Genomic DNA, 19,003 nt, shown 5'->3' with positions numbered 1-19,003 from the left:
ATCACCACTCCACACAAGGACTTTGAAAACGTTAGTCAATCCACCTCATACTGAGAACCCCGAACAGATGGCATTTCTTTTAAGACAGAAATCATTAGTTCAAACTGTTTTAGAAACTACTATAGAATTACATTATTATTCCCAGTGGGACAACCTAATTAATGTTATTAAAATGCAAGCCAAATGAGCCTTATGGTATATTAATGAAGCAGAATTTTTAGAAGTATCATGATTTCATTTTTATTGTATAAAAGGTTACAAAAGCTGAACACACCACCCTCCTTAATGTTAACTAAAAATGTACTTTAATTTCGTATTTCATGAAAGTTCAATATGTACCTTATTTTCTAATGGTGCTTGCAGGCATGAGACAGACTTTTTCTGTTCAAACCATAGCATTTTGCTATCTAGATTTGTCCAAATTATTTTTATAAAGCAATTAATTCAGAAGTATAGTTAAAATGATGTAATTCTTAGATCTACTGATTATTGGTTTTATAAGCAAAAGATGAAGTAGCATCAAATAAAACTAAAGTGTGATCATGCAGCTGATGAAAGGTAAAAATTAAAAAACGTAAGTGATACTGTTTAGGTATTCACAGATCAAAAACACTGACGTTTAAAAATTAAGAATAAGTGAACTCTGTTGAACATAACTGATGCAAACAATTATGGAACTAAATATACCACATGGTTTAAACCTGCCAACTCACAGACCTCAAAATGAGTGCTTCTAGGAAAGAGTGCTAAAAGGAAAAGAAACTGTTCTGTCCATTTCCAGACTGATTTACACATATAACAAAAAAAAAAGGGGGGGGGGGGGGGGGAGAAAAGGGGGGGGGGGGGGGGGGAGGGTGTGTGCAAGAAGAATGATTACCCTTGCTTATTTCCTGAAGTGGTAAACCTAGAACTCCCAGTTTGCCTTGTGCATGCAACTTAAGTTTCCCCAGGAGAAACTAGCAGAAGAAATATGATGCAAACTAGCTAGCTTCTTAAAAGTGTTCATTATCTCATCATTTCCCTTCTGAAATACCACCTTTCCAGTTCTGAAAGTGGTACAGTAGATTCCATATGGTAATTAAGTCAGTGTAAGAACACTGTCATTTCTGAATTTCCAGTTTGAAAACTTATAGGAATATACCACTGTCCTCCAATAATTGCGCAGCTAAAAATACTGATAACCCCAGAAAACTACATCAGAACAGTTGCTTGCTACTCCATCTTTACATTCATCAATCGGGACTCAGTATTTTAATTACTATACTAAACTACATATGCTACTATCAGCTAAAATAGTACTACACCGAACTGGAAGGTCCTCATTCACAATAAAGAAACATTAAGAATCAGAAAAGTGAAGAAATGCAGAAACAAATCAGTATGTCCTATACATTTTCACCATAGGAAGTGAAAGTGAACTTATGTTATTGATAGTGAATGGTCACATCTCACTGGATTTCCTGCAAGGGCAGCATCTTATTTAAGTTTTTTGGTGCATCATAAATATTCTGTGTATTTTTTACACTTTCAAATTAATGCTGTGTTTTTACCCAAATTGAGGGTCATGGAGTATGAAGTTCTACCAATCATTTCAATAACTGATGTCATTATTTCTAGCCACACAGCTGTATTTCAGTGTTGGTGAAAACTAGCTCTTCCAGTCTGTATTTGCAGAATGCTTTAAGTTACTTCAAGATTAGCATCTCTCTGCACATGGAAGATTTACCTTGGCATCTCCATCTGGTAAGAAGAGATAAGCTCCACTTTTATCCCGGTTACTGGTAGTTCCATACCAAGCGAACTCCACCTTCATTTGATGATTTTTACCATCTTCTTTGGTATTTATTTTCTAAGGACAGAGAACCATTTGAAGTAGTTGACACATTTAGGTTTCCACGAATAAGAACAGAAGTTCTTAAAAAAGTAAAACATAGTGTTTCGAAACATAATGCAACACACCTCCAGTAATCCAGACATTCCAGAAAACCACAGCTTCATGTAAGAATTTTCTAAGATTATATTATCCATAGAATTCTGCATCTCTTTTATCTTGAAAAATCTGTCTGGCTTCTCCTGCCTACTGTTCCTCGTGTATATATTATAGTCTGCTAAAACTGCTTCTGAACTCTGAACCTCCAAAAGCTGGTAAACTCCAATCCCCAGTGGTGGTAGATGCGCCACGAAAGACATCTGTTGGGAGCAAAGAAGCCATTATTAAAAACAGCAAAGTATCAACTTTTTATACTAAATTTATGCTCAGAGTAACTCCTTTTGCTTCAATAATTTTAGGATGGCTGAATTTTTCCCATATTCCATAAATGAATACAAAATTACAAATGACATTCCAAAATTAATAGCTGAAGCATGTTAAGAAGAATTAGCAAACAAAAATGTCTGAATCACTGATTTGCTTAGCATCAAGATTACTGTTATATAAATGCAACAATGATTCTGAATCTTGTTAAAAAAAGAACGTTAGCTGTGATGTGCAGTTCTGAGCATATTTGCTATGCAGTAAAGATACGTGTGTAGCGTATCAAGTGCACACAGACCCTACTTATCACTTAAGTTGCATTTAAAAATCCACAAATTTAAACAGGAAAATAAAAGGCACCTGCCTCATTTTTAGTCTCTGGTTATTTAAGAGCTATAAAGTAATCTGCACAGAAGAGTAATATACAAGGTAGATCTCCAAAGCAATTTGCTTGGAATTTGAAGTACAGATACATAATTTTAGTTCTTCTTCAGGCAATTAACAGTGTTAATTATTGTACTGTTTTTTGCTGGGATAGAGTTAAATTTCTTCATAGTAGCTTGTAGGGGGTTATATTTTGGATTAGTGATGAAAACAGTGTTGGTAGCACAGGGATTGTTATTGCTCAGCAGTGCTTACACAGAGCTAAGGCCTTTTCTACCTCCTACACCACCCCACCAGCAAGTAGGCTGGGGGTGCACACAAAGCTGGGAGGCAACACAGCTGGGACAGCTGACCCCAACTGACCAAAGGGGTACCCCAGACCATACAGCGTTGTGCTCAGCAATAAAAACTGGGAGAAGAAGAAGGAGGACAGGGAGGACATAGGGAATGATGGCGTTTGTCTTCCCAAGTAACTGTTACACATGATAGAGCTCTGCTTTCCTGAGGGTGGCTGAACACCTGCCTGCCGATGGGAAGTAGTGAGTTAATGCCTTATTTTGCTTTGCTTACATGCACAGCTTTTGCTTTACCTATTAAACTGTCTTCATCTCAGTCCTCAAGTTTTCTCACTGCTACTCTTCCAATTCCCTCCCCCATCCCACTGGGGCCTGTGAGCGAGCAGCTGTGTGGGGCTGAGCTGCTTACTGGGGTTAACCCACAACAATTATCAGTAATTATCCCTTTGGAGGACAACTGAGAGACACTTATTGAATTATCTTTGCAGGAATGTTATCCTGAAACAAGTTCAACATGGCTCCCAAGTCAAAAGGAATCAGACTAAGAATGTAAGCCTGAAAGTAAAAAAATAGAGCTTATATAGTACTATTATATCACTAAGAATTTAACAAAATACAGTTTCTGATGTGTGATCATTGTGGACAATCTTCTATGATGATGTATGATTCAAAAATTCTCAGAAACTTCATTTAAAACCAAAAACAAGAGGTGGACTAAAAGTCATTCATCTAGCTTGACTAGAACACTAATGGAGATTACTATCCAGCCCCTATATCTCAATAAAAAAAAAAAAAAAAAAAATCAGATTCTAACTGCTTAAGCCATTGCACTTACAAGACCTTGCAGCTGGAGTGCTTGAGCACAAACAGGCTGTGTGACTGCGTGTATGGACTATCACTTGAAGGAAAAGGCAGCTTCAGAAAGTCGGGGAAAAAGACACATCCAGTACTTTCTGTTCCTGCAGCTGAAACTGACCCTTTAAATGTAATACACCATATCACAAAAGTTTAAAAACTTATCAGTTTAAGAAACATTAATGCTAAATATATTCCTTTTTTCTTTAAAATGTCTGAATTAATGGCATTACCTGCAGAAGACAGAATTGCCAATATTTGAAGTTTGCTTTCCGTTTTCTTCAACTGTGAAGCTACAACAACTGTCAAAAAAATACTTCAATGCTTTTTACTTAAGGTAGCATACCTGATATGCTTCATGTGATACTGTAGTTGCTCCATCCCAAACAGCACTAATCTGGACAGTAACGGGTTTTCCCAAAGGAGACAACAATTTAACTCTGGGTGAATTCACATTGACTGAAACCACTGAAATTCGCTCTTGTTCTGTAGGATTATATATCAAAAGGTACCTGCAAAAACATATTTGCCAAATTATCTTTTGGCAAACAAGTTTCCTCCTTCAGGTTTAATATTATTGCACATAAATTTTACATAGAGAGCATCAAAACAATGTTAGAACAACAGGTACATACCACAACGAATAAATATGTAAAACATAACCAGGAAACAATGGATATTTAACATTAAATTCTTAATGCTATTATTTTTCCAAGCAATTTTGGAAATACCTTACAATAAAAATACATCAATTTCCCATCTTAACTATGAAAGAATTGCTATTAACAGTTGCAAGCACAATTGAGATATTTGAGGGTATTTTAAATGTTTTTTCAGGCTGAACTATTAAATTCTTATCCACAATTGTCTCCCATTTAACATAATGTAGAAACAATGAAGTAATGAACAAAACCTGCTGTACAAACATGTATCTGATATATATTCTTTAAAGCAACTAGTTTCTCTCTGCTATAAGGGAAAGTTCAAAATTATTTAAATTATAATCTACCAAAATTCCCTATGGCAACTGTGTGCATATACACTGAAATCTTTTTATTATTAGGTACATATGGAATAACTAATTTTTATATAATCTTATGCCTATTCTTCCATTTGAGCACAGATTATGTCATTAACCAAAAGAATCAGCCCTGAAACTGAACAGAGCAACTTTATTAGCCTATATATATATTTTTTATTATACATTTATATATTGTATGGTATAGAAAAATAAAATTATACTAGAACATGTGTGCCTCGTGCATCTGTAGGACTATCATCGTACTTCTTGTTTTTAGATTGCCAAGCTCAAAGAATGCACTACTTACAACTGTTCCCTGAAGTTTCCCTCTGTTCATTTCATCCTTTAAAAAAATTGTCTTTAACAATGAAAAATGTTCTTGACAAAATTTCTAATAACTTCTTAGATATACAGCAGAACCAATATTCTGTCTTCAACCTCCTTGACCCTTCCCACTGTAAAACACAGTTTACTTCTTCATGAAATCTTATCTTTCATCAGTTTCCATGATATCCACTTCTTATTTATCAAATCACTCCTTCAGGATTTCTTTTAAGTAGATTCTCCTCATTCTCTACTCTGTTTTCCATATAGATTCCTCCGGGTTTTGTCAGTGGTTTTCTTTCTTTTCCTTTCACATCTTAACCTTCCAATTCAATTACCACCTTCACAGTTCAAACCACTTCATCAGAATTGCCTCCTTCAACCCAAACTAGAAATCTCATTCTGTCACTCATGTCTTTAACTTAAACATCACCTGTAGCTTGAACCTCTTTCCATAGTCTCACATTCTGACTGTAAGTCTTCCAGGTTCATCACCCATACATTTAGATGCTCTGTGCTCCATTATTCACTAGCCTGGCACCACAGTACAACTAAGGTCCTACTAGCAAGTTACTTACATAGCTAAACTCCTTAATCTTCTCTCTTCTCTTTTCCAGCACTAGCTCTAAATGGACTGAAGGCAACCCTCCTCTACACATGTGCCAGAAGAGAGTGAGGTCTCCCTGGCACCATAAAGTCTGGCAGGCAGTGGACAAAGCCACTGAAATGATACTTTAGAGATAATGAAACAGCCAAATTTCAGGGCTGAGAAGCAGCAGCAAACTGCTTAGAGTTAATAAGGAAGTACAAATTTAACTCCTCCTTATTCTGAGAGAAAGGACTTCTACACGATTTTGACGTAAAGTCAAGGAGACTAAGTTAATCCACCACTAAACTACGCATGCAATACAGACACACAAGGAAAATTCTTCCTTCTCCATACTGCTGAAAAATCTCACCTACTCTCTTTCCATCCTGGCCTTTAAATTTTTTGCAACACTAATTTTAACAAATGCAGTTTTGCTCTACAGATGCTTAGGATCCTTATGTACACTAACCAGGCTACCATTTTCCCCTTATCTTTTCATTGGCTCCCTCTTTTTTTTCCTGCAAACTTAGGCTGTTCAACTTCATAGCCCTTCATTGCTGCCCTATTGCCTCACACTCAGTAGGAAACGTCAACTCCAACTTCTCATTAGTTGAATAAACTAAAATCAGAAGCTAATAGCTTTTTCTATCCAGAACCTTTGGATTACCTGCCATACATAGAATGAGCTTCCCATAAAAATTGTTTTCCTTTTAACTCCTTAGATGAAGATTCCTGTGCTGAAGTACTGTTAAATCACAACTTCTGTGCATAACAACTATTTTCCTTCCATATTTGTGCATCTAACTGTGGTCAGTTGCCTTCTAGCACAACTAAAAGTGCTTTGGGATGCTCTTTTTTGCCCTGTTTTGTGTTGAAGACTTCTAGATTACTAGAGAACACAATAGTTAACCATACTCTTGGTCAGTTTTCAGAGTCTTTAGAAACTTGTGCAAGACTTTGTGAGAGCCGCCCCTAGACTTGGGTAGGTCATTTGACACTTTTGCTTAACTGAAGATGTCTTCTTTTGTATAAGATTTTAATTTAAATGTTAACATTTTTTTTTTTATAACAGTTGTAGAATCAAAACCAAAGTAAACCAACACTGCTCTCAGTCTAGACCCCTTAAAAAGTAGGAAGACAAAAAATAGTATCAGTTAAATACTTATTTAAGAAATCCTCATACACTGTGGAAGAAGAATGGAAGAACTGTGTCAGAAACAATACAGATCTAAGAGATGATCCAACACCAAAGCTCAGAATAAATCATCATTCTCATCCATCAACAGAACATTACAAAAAATTTTTTATTTATTCTTTCTATGCAGTGGAATCCCTCAATTCTTATGCCTCCAAGTTAAAATGCTAGCTTACGCATACAATTCATTTCTAGTAATGCTATACATCCTTATTAAATTTAAATTATCTGCCAAACAAAGAACATATTCATGTAAAAATATTTCCAGAAACTTTGTTCACTTTCCCATTGACATAAATACACTTCACAACTTTAATTAGCCACATGACAAATTTACCCATGACAAAAGACCTTAGGAACTGCCATATTACCATTATATTTCACCAAATTGTGTTTTTTTTTTAATATATTCAGATAAAACAAAGCTCTTGTTGCACTGAGGTACATATGTTTTATACCTTCTTGAATCAACGTATTTTAAGGGCATTATGTGTATATAAAGTAATAAGTCAGTCAGATGAAGCTAGTAATGACAGGGCAGGTTTTCAGCAGCTGAAATGCAGGAATTTTGCCTAGATGCTAGCATTTTGTTTTCAAATCTTATTTCAGCAGGACTGAAGTATTTATACTGAGTAAGATATAATTGTTATGCATATACAAAAGCACTGACTAATGTAATTAAATCACATTACTTCCGAAGTACCATTCAACTCCCACCTTTAAATAACATCCCACTATAACTATTTTAAATTCTGTATGAAACAAAAGGGCTACACTTCACTTGAGCTTTATCATTACAAAGAACGTCATCCACAAATGTAGAGTACAACTGCTTAATGTATCGTGGTTACATTACACAGAGACGCAACTTGACAATATTTAGAGGTTTTCTATTCCAGATTTTAAGGCAAGACCATGAATATTACTGTCCTTCAGAAGCAGCAAGCAATTCTTTTCCTTTTATTATTCAGATCTCTGGTCTTTGGCAACAGCACCAAGAAAACTACAAAACCTCACATCTTTTGTCCAAATAAAAGGGGAGGGGTTTTAATGCCTACTGGTAAAGTCCAGATGAAAAGTTTTACCCGAAATAGTTTACTTTAGAAACACCATTATGGCCCAGTGTCAGCCATAATTTCTTTCATTTATTCAAGAAATCAAAGAATTTTGAAACTATTTTAATACAAACTGTACTGAAACAAAAGGAAATCATATAACTTTCTACAGATAAACCCATGGCCAATTTACTCACACAGAGACCACTTACTCCATCTGTACACTGGGAGCAGGAATAAACTGCTCTCTGCCCCTCAAAAAATGAGAAACAGGTGCAGATTTGAGCTCTCAATCCTAAATTGGATGCATGTCTGATGTGCAAATATTTGCAATTTCAGAAAAACAAATCCTGCCACCTCCTTTTCAGACACTTTTGGAAAGATATACCTTGAATTTTTCCACCCCATACTCTTCTGGGTCTCTGAAACCCAGAATGAGTGTCTTGTGTTCATACACGCATGATCATTTTTGCTATATAACCTACCATATGCCATTAATAAACCCTTCTATTAAACACATACATTCAAGCATCAAAGATTATTTTGACTAGTCTTTCCTGCAGTAAAGATTTAACTTCCTGTGAAACATTTTCAGCCAGAACTGAAAAAAGCCACCCTCTATTCTTATTTCAAATACTTTCTTTATTCAATTATCAAGAACACATGTAAACCGGTGTAGCTATATTCACAGGCAAAATGTGAACAAAAGCAGTTCAGATCTCTAGCAACTTTAATCTTGGTCTCCTAGCAAAATGCTATTGCAAATTTTGTTTCTTTAACTGAAAAGTTACAGTGTTTCAGACCACTGTTCTTTTTGTTTCACTGATATGCATAAACATAGGGGTATATGTATATATTGATACATACACACATTTACTGGGAACACCTGCAACACAATTACCCTTTTGTTTTAAAGTTCATTGAATGCTGCTTTCACGAGGGAAGCATTCAACTGATGTGAGAAATCAGAACTCATTACTAGCAAATGTCAGAGGATCATCAGTGACAAGGGATTATTCAAAAGACCACTTCTTCAAGACACTTGGACTCATGACAGCTTAGAATAGCCTTCATTGCTCAGTGGAGGACCTTTATTCAAGTCTGCTTTGAGAACCAATTCCTTGAGGCGCTCTAGCTCAGACTGATCAATTTTACTAGAATCTCTCTGACAAACCTTCACAGACAGATTAGAGCATTTCCCGCTGTTACTCATCGGAACCAGTTCTCTGGGCACATACATGCACAATTTCAATGCAAGGTTACATGAACAGCACCTTTGAAGCTGGTTAATTTCTCTCCCTCTTCTATTATAGAGGCTAAGCTAAAAAACAGCTAAGTGGTGAAAAAAGTAAAACTGCCACAACAACATCCGAAATTGAGAAAAGATACAAGCCACGAAGTCAAATGATATACTATATCAATGGTCTTCCACTGAATAACGAAAAAGAACACACAGAAGCACGTTAAGTTGTCCTGAAATGTCAAAGGGGTGGGGAGGCAGTGAAAGGCAGGGAAAAATCATGAATACACACTAAAATGCTTTAAGCACTAGGGAAAAGGAATTGAAGTAACTCTACACATGTTAAAAATCACCAGAAGGACTGGCGGGTTAGAAACCAGAATTCAACTACAAAGGTATTCTGAGATCTTGGCAGTGGACGGACTTTGATGGACCACGATTTTGGAATTCTAAACAAAACTGAAATTCCCTGAACAAAGTCATCTCACTGGGACGATGAAACAATAAAAACTCTCCAGACATGAAATGGGGGACCAAGAGAGAATCAAAACTGTTCCATATCTGAAAATATGCAAGAAAACATTACTTTGAAAGATGTGTGAAGAGTCAGTAGATAGTAACATTGTTTAATTAGTAAACACTTTTGTGTATGAGGTGGAAACAAACTGGAGATTAGTATTTAAACTGTGTAAAGCACGGCTTGCCATGGTAGCTGCCAAAAATACCATTAAAAAATATCTAAATTATGTGACTTCTGCCATAGGTTGGAAGCTTTAAAAAAAAAAAAAGCCATATAAATGCCATATACGCAACTTTAAGTGTCCTTTAATCAACTTCATTTTTTTTTAAAAAAAGGGATTTAGGATATCATCTGAAATCGTCTGGTCATGCTGCTCCTCCAGTTCTTCAAAAATTAGACATTTTCTAGTATCTCAAGCCATGTTCTTAATATTCCTTTAGGAACAAGACCAATCAAAAGCCAACTATGCAGGCTCATGATCATAACACTCTCCTTGACAGAAGATTCATGCTTTTATCTACAACTCTTCTATCAGTTACTAAACTGAGCTTTAGAAACTATATGTTTCACAGCATTTCAAGACACCTTTCAGTCCTATTCAGAATTTATTTAGCAAGAAAGTCAGGTAACAGAGAAAGTTTTGGACAAAGTCATTCAAAATCTCATGCATGAAAATCATGTGACCAATCCAGGTTGTGAAGGTATTCAAGTTTGATTCATGCTTGTTTTAAAGAAAATTTGACTCTGCAGGTATTTTTAAAAACCATCCTCATTTCCCCCTCTGCCACATGAATATTTATTTCTGAAATGTAAAAAGTTCTCCTGATTTCATCCAAATTATACTTCTTCTAATACATGTTATTCATAACACTGAACTCTAAGCCTCTGTGTATCTTGAACTATTATCAATAACATTTGGCTCACAACTTTCTTTTAATAGTGGCAAACCTTACCAAAAAATAAGGGAACAAAGAATATCAAAATCAATTTGTCAGATAATTTTGAGTTAAAAAGCCCATAAGCCCCTGAGGAATTAATGTATTTTTGAAGATATATGCATGGATACTTGTCCAATAATCCAAAAATAATCTTCTTCCTAGTTCATATTCAGAAAGGAAGCAAAAACAGTAATAACCATAAGATGGAATTATTCTGCATCGGATTTTTTTTTTTTCCCCCAGAAGGGAAAAATAGACTTCCATGTCAAACCATACCAACAGAAATCTAGTTTTAGGGATTTAGGATATTCCTTTTATAAATATAACTGGATACATACACATATATATACTATATAGGCTACATATGGGGGGGGGGGAGGGGTGAGCAGAGGGAAAATCCAGAATTTTCCAGTATTAGGAAATACCTTGACCTTTGCATTCCTACAGAGAACTGATCTGTTGCTACTAACGTAAGCAGTTATTACTCTACTCAACACTTCTCACCTCATCAGAAACCTACCTACCCATAGTAAAAAAAAATTAAAATAAATGTATTACTCTGCAAACATTTAATATGTAAAACTGTTAAAATACGCAGCACTCAGCTCTTGTCAAAAGCAATACAGAAACACTCTTCCTTTTATAACAGATCTGCCAAGTGCCAAAATAACATTTGTCAGAGGAAAAAAAAGCTATTTATCCTAAACAGGAAATTCCTTTTGCCTGTATGACAAACTGAGCATAAATTGCTGCACTTGTGCATTAGGGACAGCAGCTGTTAGCAGACCTGTTCTCTTATTAGAGCAACTAGTTCTTATACAAGCATCAGGTAACATTTCAGGTCACTGAAAGGTCTTGTGTGCCTTAAACCAGTCTACTTTTCTCATTTATTCCAGTTGGTCAAATAAAAGTATGTACAAAACAGACTACCCTATAATCTTAGGCCATGCTGGGAACTGCAAAATATGCTGCTTTTGCATCCAACAAATTTAGTCCAAAGACTAAATTCAAAAGAAAAAAAGCAAATCTAGATATTGATTAAAAAAAAAAAAAACACAAACAGTGGGCTAGAAGGTTGCTATAGTTTGACCTCTTAACCAGAATGAGAATTCAGTAGGATAACTTTTGACAAATGCTGCAATCACTATTCTTGAAAATGTCCAAAACTGTTTATACTGTTCTGCAACTTAAGCACCCATTTAGCTAATATAAAATTAGATTTTTAATTACTTTACATTAAACAACATTTCTTCCAATTATATCTTCTTTTTTTCCACTGCAAGTATAATACAACTGATTCTCTTTGTAATAAACCTGTACTTATTTATAGATTATCAGCTTTTTCAGACTAAATATGATACTCTCTCAACATCTCTTTGGTTGCTTTCTTCAACTCAGTACTCTTGTTTTCCTGTTAAGCCTTCTCAAAGTCTCACTTCTCAAAGTATCTTTTCTAAAACTAGATACCATGTTTTTGATGAAGCCTTCATCACTCTGAATGTAGCACATTATTTCAGCTGTATTTTACACAGAACATTTCCATTTAAATCAACCAAAAGCAAAATTGCTTCTGACACATACAAGTAACTCTCTCACTGATATTCTGTAATGCTTAGTCTTTTTCTGCTTCACTAATGTCTATTTGGTTAGGCCCCACATTATTTTTCCATGTGGTGTGTAATACTTCCACTTGCCTGCTTCATTTCATTCTTTGACTACGAAATATTGGCTTCAGTTTACTAAGATAGTATAGTTTTAAATTCTTACCCCATATAGAATGTTTGTTCCCAGTATGACTTCAAATTTTATGATCTATTTACATTCTACTCTATTAGTATGATTGATACAAATAGAAAATAATTGGTGATTTTATGATCTGAACTAAAGAATTTCTTGCTTGTTTTTGGCATCACTTTGCACAAAAAGTGCCATCTTGCTCAGTCAGATACCCAAGGATATAAGTTGAATAATAAGTGATATCCAGTATTTATCAATGAACACTTAAGTAACAGCTAGGCAACCAGCAAGTCTGTCTATTAACGGAGTGAAGGTAGCACTGGCGAAAATGCATTTACAACAAACTGAATAGAAATTAAATTAAAGTGTGAAATGAAAACATGGTGCCAAGTCTACTTTTTTGCTTTCCAGTTTTAAAGAAAGGGGATCAGATCTAGTTTAATATTCCTGTCTGGGTTAGTGTTTTTTGTTTTGGTTTGGTTTTTTTGTTTGTTTGTTTTTTTAAATTTAATCTGCTCATTATAAGAATGAACTTTCATAAAAAGCTATATCAAGTTAAGCTCAAAGCACCAAATGAAACTACAATGAAAGTGTGCTTTAAACAGCATCAACACACCTAATTACATTACAACACTTGGTTTCAATAATTGCTACAGCTTTAATGTACACCTCCTCCAACACACAGTAGATGCTGAAAGCATTAGTGTTTGTAACTATACAATCCTAGACATTTGATTAAATAGGAAAGTCCTTTGTGAGGAAAACCTTATGATTAAAGAGCTGCAGTCTTAGGTATACTGTCAGATGTGAACATGAGATTTGGGGCAGTGGAAATATAGGTGGTTTAATAAAAATTCAAGTTAAGCAAACAGTTCTCCTTTATATAGTCAGGAAAAAGGAAGTTCTCTCCAAAAGGAGATTCCGATACCTTCCCAATGGGCTTTTCATTGACTGGATAAAGTCTAAGGAGATTTTTCAGCCTACTTAACTGGATAAGATAAATAATGCTAATATGATCCTCTACATCACATCCAGATAAGCTTCTTGTAAATTTAAGAACCCGAATTTGGGACTATCAATCCTGTCACAGATCTAACAAAAACAAAAACAACAAAAAAAAAAAAATCAATTTACATCTAAGCAGCAACTCTTATAATCCAATTAAACTGCTTATTATAGAGTAGAATCTTGATCTTGAATATATATAATCAAATATTACCATATATGAACAAGTATTAAGATTTTTGCCTCTTCCTAAATATGACATCTTTTCCAGTTTATGAAAAAAATCCTGCAGAAGAATTAGTAGGAATCTAATCTCAACTTGAAACTACAAGCACACAACATCAATTTGTGTTGCTTTCATAAGGTATAAAAACAAAGGTGGAAACAGAATCTATTACCCACAGATCAGCTTTTCACTATAAAATCAAACTGGTGACATTAAGAAATAAAAAAGAGATATTATCAATAAATAAGTAAATTCACAAGAATTCAGCAGAATTTCAACTAACACAAAATAGAATTATGCTGTAACAGCATTTGCAGAGGAAGTTAAATGCTTAGTTTAGAAATAGAGCTACAATGTTAAAATCACACATTCTTTCTAAAAGCAGTAATGGCTGACAGTTCTGATTAACATAAAAATAATTAAAAACAATGATACTGTGCTTAAAAAAAAAATTCCATCATCTTAGCTTGAGATTTCAGAATTCTGAATCACTCCAGGAATGTCCTTCCTAATGACAAACTCAATGACAAACCCAAAGTCAAACTTTAGATTCATTAATAAAGGTGAGAGAACTCACACACACATTCCTAACAATTCTCTTTTTGTAACTCTGCAGATATATCTTTATAATATCCATTGCTCATGCAAAAGGCAGAGAATTAGGTAGATGATAGGCACATATTCCATCCCTCTACACTCAGAGGAAACAAGACCTTTGTGCGGTTTTCTCAAGAACAAACCATGGAACACCCTCAAGAAAACAGCATTCACAATAAACACAGACGACAGCACAGGAAGAACTATAAATTTTGAGAACACAAAAAACCAACATCAACCTAAGACAAGACTTTTAAAATGTTATGTACCTACTACATATGCCAGATACACATACTTCCTATGATTTGGATGGATTCTAGTGGCACACATATCCTAATCTGGAGCACGTAACTACTCTCCAATTAAGGATAAAAGGATTAAGTCCAAAGGCACTATTTTAAATTTTTCTTTTACCACAAAGTTGTGAGGTGTTCTGAAGTCCAAGATGGGCTTGAAGCCCCCTGACTTTTTCAGGATCAGGAAGTACCTTCACTAAAATCCTTTCCTTGTTCCTCTTGTAGTGCAGGCTTTATAAATCTGCATTTAGAAGGGAAAAAAAATCTGGTTCAGAAGAGAAGAAAGACTTTAAGTATGCCATATCACTTCAGTCTGTGCCTTGAGAGCCTTGGACTAACTACAGTATTGCCTCAAAGCAACTCCAGTAAAAAGGCTGAAGGGGCCAGTGCCTGGAAAAAAAAGAAATAATACACAAGTATACTGAAAATGTGTATCTTCTGCTTCCAAAACTGCTTCAACAAGTACATGCATACAATGAAGATCTTCCAGTTGTATTCAGTTCTTTACTAGCATAATCCATCATAATGATCACTTTTTGATTTTTGAAAAACAAACCCAGGGTTTTTTTTCCTCCCCGAACGCACGTTTAGTTAATCCATTCTTTCTGCATTTCATATGACACCTCCATTACAAACAGTGTTTTCAGAGGAACCCAGAAATTTCTTGTAACACCTAATTGTGGGATTTTTCATTTTAATGTTATTATTTTTTATAGCAACTGAAGTACCAAACACTTTCATAATCTGATTGCACTGGTACTGCAAACCCCAACAAATACTGTTGAAATTCTGTGCATCGAACTGAAAATCCTAATTTGTGCAGTCTTGAGAAACTGCAAAGATTCTACAAACACTAGAAAGTGTACCAGCTTATTTATTGGTTTAATTTTGCAACTGCAATTTCAAAGACAGTCAGTAAGTGAAAATATTTAGAACAGACCATCATTGGTTTATCAACAATAAGACAGACTAAAAACTGAAAAACATTTCATTTATAAGAATTCTTATGCACTGAAAAAGTAATGATTAAATAAGTTTGAAATTTAACAACTTTTACAACAACTTGAATTCAGAAGCATGACAGTCAAAACTGAGTTTTGAAAAATAAAGAATAATTCCACAGAAAGCTTTGGAGTGCAATTAATTGCAAATCAAAGCTGCTTTTTTCTTCTTTATAATGAAAATTTATAGCAACTACTCAAAAAAAAGGAGCCACAGTTCAATTTTAAAGAGCTATCCCTTACACCAAAACAGACATTCATCCCTTAGCTTATTTTTTGTTTTGTTTTCAGAGTTCCCAGATAAACTTTGGTGAAATGTCAACTGCCAGTTCAGGGAGTCAGTTCTGAGATAAGCCTGCATGCAGTGTAATGAGTAGAAGAAGTAGAAAACTCACACAGTAAAAATGGAAGTCTCTGGAAAAAGTGCTGTGACCTTACAGAAAGGGTGGGAATTAAGAGATCAAGGTGCTGTGAACTCTTCCACGCCCCTCACTTCCTCTCCCATTAGACACTGTCAATGCAGAATTTGCTGGTTTTGGTCATAAAGGTAGTTGCACACCTAACTTCCACCTATAAAGCAGAACAAATGTACCCTGCTTTTGGTTTTGTTCACTTTGAAGTCACCACTTTTGCCAGAATGATTTTTAACTGATGTTTCAGGATTCAGATGCCTGAGCTACCCTGTCTCAGCCAAGTATTTCATTGCCTTTGCAACAACTCTTCCATCATGAAAATCAAGAGGGAGAATGCTTTTTAAATACCCATTCAATTTAGTCAAAATGACCTTGAGTTTACGACAAACAGAACATGTTCATGGCAGTTACAGGTCACCTGAAATATAGTAAATTGATCAGGCAGCTGAACACTGAGATTAACACTTTAAAGTAATTTTAAAAAAATCATTAGGCTGTATTCGGCTTAAGCAGCCAGGGTATTGGAAACTGCAGGTGCAGCTCTTCACAGATAATTTCAAAGGATTTTTAATTTTTGAACTACTTGCCCTACTGTGCTGAGAATACAAGTGCTTAATTAAGTGTTGTTTCTTAACAAAAGAAAGTAGTCTTAAGGCTTGATTGAATGGCCATTCATCCTGTCCACCTCTCTTAAAGTTACTAATACAGAGGTTTCACTTTAACAAAAGCATAACAAGGTTGTGCATACTGCTGTCACTATTTCATCCAATAAAAAACTAAAACTGTTGGTTTTGTTTTGTTGGTGGTTTTTTTGGGGTTTTGTTTGTTTGTTTGTTTTGGGGTTTGGGTTTGTTTTGTTTGTTTTCCCTGGGGAACAAGTGTGCTTATTAACAAGGTATGAACTGCCACAAATATTTTTGGCCTCATTTTAAATGTTACTGTATTCTTTCTTGTTTTCCTTAAACACTTTTTTCCCTCATTGACAATTGAAAATACCCTTGTTTCAACTGTCTTTTTTTCAAAACTGTTTCCATATATAGCTAGAAATACATATGTCTCAGAACTCATGCAAGCATGAAAAGTAATTAAAATTTATATTATTAAAATGTCAGATGCTGTCGGAGCATCCTCTCCTTATAACTACATCGGACAATTGTTTAGATTGATTGTACCAATGTGGGCAACACAGGTCAAAAAAAAAAAAAAAAACCAACAAAAAACTCACTACCAAAATTGAAAGGTGCCAAATGAGAATATTAAGACATTACTCCAATCCAGTCACCTTCTAAGCTCAGAAAAATACAGTTCCTTTGGTCTGAAGCTTTAATCAATTGCTTCACATAATCAGGACAGCTTTCCTTTTTGGCATATCACACCAACAAAGTTTCCTTCTCAGGTGAGCTGTCTTTGCTGTCATCTTCCAACCAAATACAGTAACAGACACACTGCTCTGCCAAGAATTTTTGACCTTTGTACATTATTCTTTATCACACATTAAATTTAATAACATAGCTTTAATTTCTACATTATAGTGCTGTGTTAAGAAAGCAGTGGGTATACCTTTTCAAAAATTCATTTGGCAGGTAACCAGTTTGCAAAATCTTAAGGGTAAATCAGAATTTTCTTTGTCAAAAAAGATCACAATTTTTGACCTAATGGGACGAACACAACTTATGCCAAAACTTGTTAATTATAACCTTATGCGAAAACCTGCTCATAGATATTGAAGCAAGGATAATAGCCCAGATTGTTTTGTACCCTCTATGTGAAAAAATGAATCTTTATTTTATAACGTGGATGTCACTAAGATGCTTGGTGCTTTGATAGATCTTTGAAGAAATCATTGATTACAGTGTATCCTACTTAGAATTAATCCCCTAGGCAACCTGAATATTTCAACTGGTGGAAAATGTGTCTGCTGAGCTATTAAACAAGCCTGATAAGAAGGATGTCATACCATTCCTCTACGATTAGCTGACAAAAGTAATTTGCGGGCAAATTACAAGAATTGTTGGTTTAGCACTAAAAATAATCCTAAATCAATGATTTTTAAAAATCTTTCAATATCAATAGTATCTTCAGTTCAGATGGGATGCCTTACATCATGCTTGTAGTGTGCAGTGGAGCTCAGTACTGAAACTCCCCAGCCAGCTACATGAAGGTTCTGAAGTGGAGGGGAAAAAAAAAAAAAAAAAAAACCACCACACAGAAAAAAAACATGACTGATAATGTTAGATCTCATTCACTCCTAGTTTCACCATGTTGTGCCAAACAATACTACTACAAAATCCAAGTTGGTACAGACAGCCAATTCAGTTATGGGGAAATGTATCACATTCCCCTGCAACGCTGTCTCCAGGAAACACTGTAGACAGAAACAGCTAGGAAATCTTGCCACTCAAGCTGCTGACATACCCTTCATCAACAGCCAACAGCTTAAACTGGATGGCAAGAGGTTCAAGCCCCGCCCCCAAGTCCAGTGAGTGCAAGTCTTTTGCCATTTGGGAAGTACAACCTCTGAGAGATTATTCCCAAGAAGCAATGATTATATCAAAGGACATGCCTCTCACAGAAGTATGATGCAGTATCCAATTCATGAGCACACTCATGGGCTTTGTCTCCAAGACACACTGTAATAATTGTTCATTTCAGAACAAGACAAAAGTAGTTCCATATCTAGTTGGATATTATCTTGTGAAAGCTTTGTTTTTCAGCTGGAAGTAACAATTTTTGAAAAAAGCATGCAACTTCATTTACCAGTTAAAAGGGGTTCAGCGTAATCAAATACACCATAAATTCAGTACTCAAAATCCTGATCATAAGACCACTTAGTTGTTCTAAGGTGGCAGAGTCACAGTAAGATTTAAAATACTCTACATACCTATTTCATTGTGATTAACACATTTCTTTTTTTTTATAAAACCACGGATTCATAAAAAGATGGCAACAGAGCACTACAGGTAAGAGATGCATAGATAGGGAGGAAAATGATACCAAATATATTAAAAGTGGTACCTACTTAGAAACAGTTTGAAAGATACTTCTCAACTGCACAAC

At 35.1% G+C, this 19,003-nt stretch overlaps 1 protein-coding gene across 6 annotated transcripts in view; it reads right to left on the bottom strand.

The window, feature by feature from the left end:
- The window catches only part of MAN2A1 (mannosidase alpha class 2A member 1), a 121,077-nt gene that overhangs the window by 35,625 nt on the left and 66,449 nt on the right, over window positions 1-19,003 (bottom strand). For all 6 annotated transcript variants that reach the window (XM_082337327.1, XM_082337328.1, XM_082337329.1 and 3 more), the window contains 3 exons: window positions 4,136-4,301; window positions 1,960-2,190; window positions 1,727-1,849 (listed from right to left, as the gene is read on the bottom strand). In XM_082337327.1, the coding sequence (XP_082193453.1) occupies window positions 1,727-1,849; window positions 1,960-2,190; window positions 4,136-4,301 (520 nt within the window). The remainder of the gene's footprint in view (window positions 1-1,726; window positions 1,850-1,959; window positions 2,191-4,135; window positions 4,302-19,003) is intronic.

Source organism: Platalea leucorodia (assembly GCF_965183815.1).
Source record: "Platalea leucorodia genome assembly, chromosome: Z".
NCBI lineage: Eukaryota > Metazoa > Chordata > Aves > Pelecaniformes > Threskiornithidae > Platalea > Platalea leucorodia.
The sequence above is the reverse complement of the archived record's forward strand: the minus strand, read 5'-3'. Positions and strand labels throughout refer to the sequence as shown.